Source organism: Chaetodon auriga, chromosome 11 (genome assembly GCF_051107435.1).
Source record: "Chaetodon auriga isolate fChaAug3 chromosome 11, fChaAug3.hap1, whole genome shotgun sequence".
In the NCBI taxonomy this organism is placed as follows: Eukaryota; Metazoa; Chordata; class Actinopteri; order Chaetodontiformes; family Chaetodontidae; genus Chaetodon; species Chaetodon auriga.
Window position 1 is genome coordinate 9,292,686 of NC_135084.1, and position 9,917 is coordinate 9,302,602.

Below are 9,917 nucleotides of genomic sequence, written 5' to 3' on the forward strand. Positions count from 1 at the left end.
GGAGGTTCTTGGCATCTTTTAGCTCATTGTGTTGGTTTTACTGGAAGAACTAACAGTGCTTTGGTTCACTATTACCACTCTCATCAGCCTTGTTTCCAGCGAAGAAGCTCTCATAAACCCAATTTACAAAATGTACAAAATACCTGCTCAGCACCAAATAGCAGACACACAAAGTTAGCAACTAGTTGGTGAACACAGTGGAGCCTTTAGCAGCTGAAGAGCCAGATATTTCTCCCCAGGAGTTAGTGGAGACCAAAATAGAGTTAAATAGACTGTGAATAATGGGCTCACATTCATCAGGTGGACAGAGATATGACTCTGAAGAGGCTACTGTTTGCTAACATGTTTGCATTATGACCTTATTATACTATATGTTAGTGGTGTGTCTGCAACTTGTTGCACTGCCCCAATGTGACCAAAAAAATCAATTAATCCAAGTTCCAATTTCATTCATTTACAGTAATTTTGGTAGAAAATGTTGCTCGACCCTAATTTAACGTAATGCCGAAGATGCAGTATTGACTGTGTTTAAATGTATTATTGAGTCTAATAACATGGTCACTTCATTTACTGTAGTAAGAAACAGAGGAATGCAGTATATTATACGACTGCTGGAGTTTTTGATGCATTCATCATTATATCAACAAGACCCAATCCATATTTCATTAATTTTATTTACATTTCCAACATTGCAAATTGCAGGAATAACATTGAACATCGTACAGTACCAGTACCATGAAAGCAAAAGCACAAAAACAAATGTGGAATGAAAAATAAATTTAAGATTCACACTGCAGTAAAGTAAGAATTTTAACATAATTAAGTGAGAGTAAAAAGTGGCTACATTTCAAATAAATATAATTCATTAATGAGACTTGGAATGTGTTTAGATGCACCACTGAGGTAGGTGTTTAAGTAACATTCATCAACTTCTCACTCACTGGTCTTGTTTTCTTTATTCATGACAGCATGAAAATGGCACACTGAGAAAAAAGAGACACTAAGAACAAATAAGGAATGGAAATATTATTATTATTATTATTTTTAGCAAACAAAATGACTGACTGTAAGTCTTCCCTACACATTTTCAAGGCACCTCAAACTAAATATTTGCAAATGGCTCTTTGTTGTAAGGAATGATTTTTGTGTTAAAGCTCATTCAGGGATCTCTGAAATGTAGGTAGCATTCCTTTAAATCAGCATGCTTTCTCATTCATAAAACCCTTGCGGCAATGACAATGATAAAGTGCTCAATTGTAAACTATGGTCACTCAGCATTACAAGAAAAATAGACCTCCATTGTCAGTCAGACGCATTTTTAAAAAGTACCCTTTTCATAAAATATGAGACATCAGCAAAACATGAAACAGTTGGCAGCAGTGTTGAGAAATGAAGACAAAGCTGCAGTCCTAAACCACTTTGGATTACTTTTCCACGTTCAGAAATAAGTCGTTTGCAGAAACAGTGTCTGAGCAAAACTGTCCTTTAAATGTCTTTGCTCACATTCTTCTTTGAATCCAGCGAAGGAAGATTGTCCTGACAATATGTCATACAAGTGGTAGTAGAGTAAGTCACAGACTTATTTCAGCACAGGTTTTCTTTAGCATCTGAGAGGTGACAGACAATAATATCAGTGAAATGTAACTTCAGTGTCTGCTACCTCCAGTGGATATATCAAATGGAAATCATTCCATCAGTGGTTGTGTTGTTTGGTAGATATTACCTTGCTAAAGGCCACTTTGCACATAGTGGTTGAGTTGATGCAACCCAGTGTTTTGGTCATGGCGTCCAAACTGCAAACTGAAGTCATTCATGACAGTGAACTGCTCTGCAGGCGGCAGGTCCCCTGGGATGGTCGGGGAGAGACCAAGGGGCCCCTGCGCCAACTGATGGGACCCACTCCTGCTGTGCAACAAGCCCTGCTGCTCGCTGTACGGTGCAACAGCAGGGCCAGACAAGCTGCTTTTCCTTGCGACCATGTCCAGGTCTTTCAGGATACTGTCCAACACGCCATCCTCGAGGACCAGCTCACGCTTAGGAGGAAGGCCTGAGTGGAGAGGAAGGTGATGGGGCCAGTCGCAGGCTGAGTTCAGGGTGTCAGAGGTCGCAGGCTGGAACACATTTTGAAGCGGGTTCAGGGTGTCATACATGGCAAAGCTGCTGGCCAGGAAGGAGATCTGCTGAGCCAGAATACTGATCTCTGCCTGCTCCCTTTCGTTGTAATGGTTAGATTGGTTGGAGGTAAGAAGACTGGAGTGTTCAGGCAACACATGGTGGGGAACATGATGTGCTTGGACAAGACTGCCCCCTTGTGGCTGCTCGAGAAGGCTGAAGTCGTCTTGATGCAGAGCACAGTCCACTGGGCTCTCACACATGTCGGACACAGACAGGCAGTCTGGAACTAATCGAGCATCAGCTGTACAAGCTTGGAAATCATAGGTCGGTGATGAGGAGGAGAGCGGAGAGTGAGAACTGAGCGCGCTGAAGGCTGCCTGGTCGAAGGTTTGTTCAGCGGCTGCAGGGAGGGAGTCAGAGGGTGATTGGTGACAGGTGAGTCCAGCCTCTGGGTAGGAGTAATAGGGAGAGGCCTCAGGAGAGGACAGCAGCTGATCTGTGTATCCATGCACATCCATCAGGAGGTCATGGCTGAGCTCCTCATTCTGCAGAGGGGAGCTGGAGGAGGCTGGGCTGTAGGGAGCGGTGAAGAGAGCAGGGCTGTCACCCAAGGGAACAGGTGAGCTGTCACCCTGGGAGGAGACGCATGCCACATAGTATACGTCTTGCTCGGACTCCCTCCTAGCTCTGGCACATGGCGGCTCCTCACTTTGGCTGTTAGACATCCTCTGTCTTTTAAAACATTTAGTGCTGCTGTAGCTCTGAGTGTGGGGTGCCTGTTGAGCTGCAAAATTGCAGCAATTTTCCGGAGATGATAGTCTGAAGGCATCGCTGTTGATTTTCTTCTGCAGAAACCTGGCCTCTGTTTCACTACAAGAGCAACACAGTGTGTTAAGTCTGTGTTTGTAACTTGACAAACGTTGAAACATTTCTCATACTGTCAGCTCGGGTCTCCTGGAGGAGTTCGTCATACCTGATGATGAAGTTTGTGCAGCTTATGCCCTGGCACTTGGAGTCCTTGTTAGCTTGAATGTAGATCCAGGCACACGTCAGATCCTTGCACTGGAGTCTTAGCACCATCTCCACCTGGAAGCCCTCATCTGCCTGTACTGGATGGGACAGGAAGACATTTTCATGGTCATTATCATGCACATGTGCAAACTTAATGACATGCTGACAAAGAAATTGAATTGTTTTTGTTTTGTGTTTGGAACTCCAACTTCTTTATCATTGTCATAGACTGTTATCTAAGTATTCAACCAGTGTAAAACAAGTTTCCCTGCAATGGATTGTACACTTACTTAAACTTCTGTGAGAATCTGCACTCAACGAAAGATCTTCAGGGTGGACCAGACTGTACCACGATCTGCCCGTCAATTCTTCAGCTGAATACCCCAAAAAATATAAAACACTGAAAAAGAAGCGCATAAAAATGTTTGTCAGTAACCAGGACAAGAACATTTTAATTAGGTCTGTTTAAAGGAGGTGGGATGATGAATTCACCTGTCTGACAGCTGAGTAAAGGTCATATCCAGTCTGTGGACACTGCTGAAGCTGCATCTGAGGCGAGAGTCAGAGCTGCACAGGCGGTTGACTGTGGGGGTGCAGAGGGCCACAAACAGAGGCTGGTCGGTGGGACACACTGATGAGGAGGGGAACAGGCGAGGCTGAGGGAAAGACTGGAAGCTCCCTCTGACCATCATGGAACAGCAGCTGCCGTGTTGCAGCTTGAAGGCCTTGGAGGTTTGCATGCAACATATAAAGCTCCTCTCTGAAGAAAGATAACATGTCAGTTTAGTCTTTCAGTCGTGAGAACAGCTTCTTCACCACATTTTGAAGTGTGAATCACTGGTCAGACTTTGGGGGGAAAATAGAAAGAGGGTACGTGAGGAGTCAAGGGAAAAGTGGCTCTAAAGATGCCAGCAACATGAGGCTGCCAATCCTCATTGATGTTTTTGTGATAATTAAACAGAACACAGTTTAAAATGCTACACAACAGCAATTTTAAAGGGGAAAGTCTTTAAAGTTACCTGACGTGGACTCGTTTTCAATGTCCAGGTTTGATTTGACGATAGGAATGTCAGAGCTCTCCACCATGTCATAGAAAGTGTCCCCTTGAAGCACATCCACCTGGAAAAATCAGAGCTTTTACTATTAAATATAACAGATTAAACTGTACAGTAAACAAAATATGAAAGCATCAAAGATCTCCACATTGACGATGTATTAAATCAATGGACTTACCATGGGGAGACCAAGGTATTCAGCCACATTTTCGGACACATAGACCAGCTTCCCCTGGGTGGTGGTGACCAGGATGAAGCCGTGCAGGGCTTGAAGAAAGGCCTCGTAAGGCAGAGAGCAGTGGGATCTCTCTCCAGCCGGGAGTCCTTAGAGAGGAAAGAGTGAGTTCAGCTTTGGTTACACTGCGCGCATCTCAGCAGGTTGCCTCAGCTTTTAGCTTTGATTTAGTCCCTGCGGTACAGCAAACTTAGTCCCATTTAGTTTGACGATGATGCGGGCTGAATGTAGAGTACATGTTCAAAGGTACTAAAGAATGACAGCAACTGAGGTGTGGAGACTTACCCTGGAAGAGAACAGACTTCCTGATGTAGGTGCAGATGGCAGCCATGGAGTGCAGGTAGGAGAGTCGCTCCTGGTCCTCCTGGGTGATGGGCAACAGAGCGCGCATGTTCCTGATCTCGTGATTGATGTGGTCCCGTCGGGCTTTGGATGCTCCTTTGGTGGATCTGTGAGAGACCATGGTCACTGGGGTCAGAGGTTGGAAGAAAATTGGAGAAACTGCAGCTGAGGAGCTGAAGTTTTGTCTACTGCCAAACTGCAAAAAATCTGTCTGAAGTCATCCTCTTCCAAGTTGAAAAGTGGGGGAAAAAAATCAAATAAAGGCAAAAACTGTGACTGGCTTGAACTGATCTAGCCTCTTTTTCACAATTCAGACTGGAGTCTCTTCCCCGGACTTTGAATATCAAGGGTTCCTATGGAAACAGCTGATATGAGAGGCTGTTGTCTCTGCAGCAGAAATGAGGGCTCTCAGTAGACTTTGTCTGTGTGATCAGTATCTGTCTTGGCCCATCCACGGAGAGCCTGGAGTTTTTATAGCTGCCAGGGCTTCAGCGTGGGCGTCGCACACAAAGGGGAGGCTGGGCTTCTGCTGCTCCCTTCATTGCCTTATAAAGTGGGTGTCCTCGGAGCGGGGCGCCCCACGTCACAAGGACACACAAAGTGCCACAAATGGAGAACGATATCAATCTGTATGCCAGCACCTCAACAATAAAGATCCACAAATTATATAAGTGATAACCTGTGTGTCAGATGTTTGTAAAGATACTCTACCCTGGTTTGAAGTGTGTCTGTGAATAAGACAGGAATATTATACCAATTTAAATTCACAGACACATTATAAATTCCCGGCGGTGTTATTTCATTAAGTAATTTATCTTGGCTGGTGATGTTCTTGCAGGCTGATTCTGCAACAAAGCAGCCCGATAGATGCTCGTCTGTCCCAGCTTGACTTCTTTCTTTTTAATGCAGTAGCAGCATCATTGTGGTTAGATTAGTATGTATCACATACAGCACTCGGCTGGAGACTGGAGAAAACTGGATTAAGTGCTCCCTGTGGTGCGGGCACCGCAGGCGGCAGAGTTGGGTCAAAATCCTCTGAGCAGCAATGTATTGATTCAGCCACTAGAGGACGTGGAGCAGAGAGGACGAGGAGTGTCACTGACCTGAACCTCCTGAGCAAGGAGCTGCGCTGATCTTCAGGCAGATGGTGAAAGGCGCACGGAGCACTGACATGGCATTTGCAGGAGTTGCACCAAATAGTCATTTTGACGCTGATGTAGCCACCTGAGGTGAAATATACACTGCGTTAATGCTTAGAGAGAGACATGACTCAGCAGGAATGCAATAAGTGAGAAGAAAAAAAAAGAAGAAGTAACGTTTAGTTTTTCCTTTAAAAAACAAAATCTGGGTACAAACTGATCAAATAGGTAGAAAAGTGAAAGTAGTTCCCCTGTGAGGAGAAACTCCCTCCTTTCATCTCCTACCTTTGCTGGCTCCAGCCTGCATGATGAGTGTCAAGCCCCTGCGTGCGTCCCTCCTTTTATAGCCCCAAACCCGACACCGCTCATCCAACTCCGCCGGCGGGGAAGAAAAAAAAATGGCATAATGTTACTTGTTGTTGTGACGCGATGACAAATGATCGAGGCGGGTTATATTTAGAGTCAAGCCTAAAAATAACCAGTCAGATTGGACGCGGGATCCGATTCGTGGCTAAATGTGAGATGATATTAATGTGGAAGAAATGTGATGTTTCACGTGCGTAGATAGGCTGTTATGTGTACAAATATTGTGTTAATCACGTGACAAGAAGTATTGATTTTGTGGCTAATCGGCAGTAGCTGACACTGATGATCAGACAGTGTTGTTTATTAAAGAAACTCTTCTAAACACCCGGATTCATATTAAGAGAAAGCTTCAAGATTTGTGGACTTTTGTTCATAACCCCCCGTTAACGTGAATGTTATTGGCCAACAAACACACCTTGACATAACTGAAGGGCCAGTTCAGCCCATCTTTAAAAATTGATTTTTTGTTTGCACTGAAATCATCCCTAAATTCTTTTGATTTGCAATGAAAGAGACCCCAGAGCCATTTAAGCCCTTGTGTTTTGTTGACATTGGCTTTGAGGGTCTCACAGATACAGGAAGGAAGGAAGAGCACAGATCCTTTCCTGAAATACTGCATTGTAAATATTCTCTGTTACAAGAAAAACTTCTACCACTCATGCAGACATATTATCAGCTTAATATAAAAGTAGAGTAATAGCACTTGTTTTGCATAAAATGGCACCTGTGACCGCTGCAGTAAATGACATTATTAACACTGATGCATCAGTGTGTTAACAGCATTTTGTAGCTGTGTGAGGTGGAGCTAGATTAACTACTTTATACAGTTAGCTTGTTTAGATGAGTGGCTCCCAACCCTGGGGTCGGGCCCCGTCTAAGGGTCACAAGATAAAAAAAGAAGAAAAAAAAGAGGGGTCATGAGATGATTGATGGGAGAGAAAAGAAGAAAAAGCTAAATCTGATTCACAAACCTGCTTTTATTTTTTGGGAGTTTTCTCTAATCTTTAATTATTTCTCATTTGATAATCTGAACAGTTATTTAAATGACGCCATGTGACAAGTTTAGAGGGGAAATCTGTCTTTGGTGGAAGTGCTAAGAACTCACAGTCATCTGAAACCTGCCGTGGTTTACGAGGCCATACGCACCCTCTGTTAGGGATCTTTAACAACATGTTATGCTTTATACACTCATCCTATGTTTTTATGTAACATCTCAATCTGAAAAGCATCTAAAGATGTCATGTAAATGTAATGAAGTGAAAAGTACGTTTTACTGTACTTTTAATTTTTAATGTAGTGGAGAAGAAGTATAAGTAACATAAAACTGAATTTTGCAGTTAAGTACCTTAAATTGTACATAAATACTGCAGACACATGAGAGTTACACCCAACACTCCTGCTGTATATGTGCATGTGTTCTTCTGTCCTTTTAAACTTTAGACTGCTTCTTTATTGATCCAAACTTGGGAAATTAAAACCAGATATATGAAAAAGTACTGCAGCGTTAACCCTTCCCTTTGCCACACAGTGAGCTTGCATATTTGGTGAAAGTGACAAAACAGAAATGATCACAATGCTTTACTATTATAAGGAAATATTTATGTTGTGTTTTATATCCTGTATAGGCTTTGTAAAATGTGGATTACTTTTGTTGGCCATACAGTCATTCACAGGCAAAGAATATGGTTTGTTATTTAAATAGTGAATTAAGAGTCAGTTATTCCCTGTTAGATCTGCTATGAACAAAATAACCAACAGTGATGAAGCATAATGAAAATCCACTGGGTATAACCACGTTTTACAGCGAGAGCCTCTGAGACCCCAAACAGAGGTAACGTGTCCTTTTCTGCAGCAGACTTGTCAACAGCTCAAACTCACGCTTAAAAGCAATTCTCCCTAAAATAAAGAAAAGTCATGAAGTATCAGGACACCAAACAGAACATTTGAACTCACCATCTGTAAGATTAGATTAGATTAAGATGAGATAAGACTTTATTCATCCCATGCTGGGGAAATTCAGTTATCACAGCCGCAGAATATCATTCCTGTCTCTGCATTTTACTGTGCAGTTTTACGGATTTGATGTAATTAAAGTATTATCTCACTTAAACCACTGCAGCTTAGCAGAAAAGTGACATGTGACAAAACACATTCAAACAAAATCTGCTTTTATTCTTGAATATTTAACAGAAAGATGGACAATCCTACGAATATAACAGTTATTTTTCACGAGGAATTTAAAAGTTAAACACGGCATCCTGAGCACAGCTTCGGAGTTCAAACTGCAGCGTCATTATCATTCAAGTTTCAGCAGGAAACCAGCTCGATGCATCATTGTTTAATTTCCGAACAGACTTCTGAGGCAGTCAGCTATGGCAGTTTATCTTCACAGGGCTTTAACGGCCTGTGTATTAGTCACTCAATTAAACCCCAGTTGGAAGGGAATTAAGCTACAGGTCTGCAAACATGACGCACTGAGGCTGAGAGGCTCGGCCACTCGCACAAAATCACTTCCTTCAGCAGATGAATAGATTACGGGCACCACAAAACATAAGCGGTGCACATTAAACCCTGCATTTTCAAAAAAGCTGCCACTCATCTCAGAAGAGTTACTGCTGAGCATGAAGTCTGCGTGTAAAGTTTCTCACTGTTATGAAATGGTGACTTGTTGCTTTGAGTTGAAGTTACACAGCTACAGCTTCTATCCTCTGCGGGCTCGTGCTCCTTTAATGCCTCTTTTCTCAAATCCCCACTTTAGTGGCCTCAACAACGCAGGGAGCTGAGACCTAGAACTTGAGTGAGGGAATTGCACAGGGATAGGGGGGGACAAGACAAAACAAATCACGCTGAACAAATCCTCAGTCTGATTCTCAAGGGCCAGTGGGATCGTCTGAGTCCTGAAGGGAAATTAGAGAGTCGTTCGGCTGAGTGTCTCCTCGCATTAGCGCCTGCGTTCGCTGGCCGAGGCAGGCTCCGGGGCCAGACAGAGGGACCCAGTGCGGCCCTGCTTCCTGTGTGCGGTGGGGCCAGGCGGGACAGGGTGTCTCTGCTGCCTCACTTTAAGCTGACCCTCCGTCTGTGGCCTGCACTTAACACTGCAGATAACACTGGCTTTATAGCACGGGGCTGGTGACAGACAGGAACAAACTGCCAGGCCGCTGCTGGTAGCAGAGGCGAAGGTTGGAGCTGGGGTTCGGGGTGAGACACTTCCTAATGACGGGACCCCCCCACCACCACCACCAAAGCAGCCGCACGCGTGCCATTAACTAGTCTGACAGTCGATTGGGGGGTTTGGGTGGCACCATGGCCTCAGAGTACCCACTGAAAGGAGACGGTGAGGGCTGTCAGACAGGCTGGCTGGGGCAGATTCAGCTATCTGGATGTCAGCAGGAAGCAGAAACTGGGGGACTGCAGGGTTCAAAGACCTGCTAACCATTGAAGGCAATGTACAGTAGCTCCAAGAGGAGACCACACTTCATGGATAAAGAGGTAGAAATAAGACATAAACGAATTCAATGAGGTCTGAAATAACTACAGCTGTACAGTCTCACAGAGAAAGGACGGCAAGTTTTTTTGTTTTAGTTATCGTTCATGTTTTTAGTGCCATTTTATTCTGACTCCCACAAGTCCTTGTGATGCTTAGTTCGTCAGTGC

General features: G+C 43.9%; 1 protein-coding gene across 1 annotated transcript; it reads right to left on the reverse strand.

The window, feature by feature from the left end:
* Positions 1–655: 655 nt before the first annotated feature.
* On the reverse strand, positions 656–6,233 carry npas4l (neuronal PAS domain protein 4 like). The gene is made up of 9 exons (XM_076742256.1): positions 6,183–6,233; positions 5,862–5,982; positions 4,702–4,865; positions 4,360–4,505; positions 4,146–4,245; positions 3,619–3,886; positions 3,417–3,526; positions 3,089–3,224; positions 656–2,985 (listed from the first exon to the last, which is right to left on the reverse strand). Exons 1-9 carry the CDS (start codon positions 6,202–6,204, stop codon positions 1,728–1,730), a joined length of 2,325 nt encoding a protein of 774 aa, XP_076598371.1. The 5' UTR covers positions 6,205–6,233; the 3' UTR covers positions 656–1,727.
* Between the last annotated feature and the right edge of the window lie 3,684 nt (positions 6,234–9,917).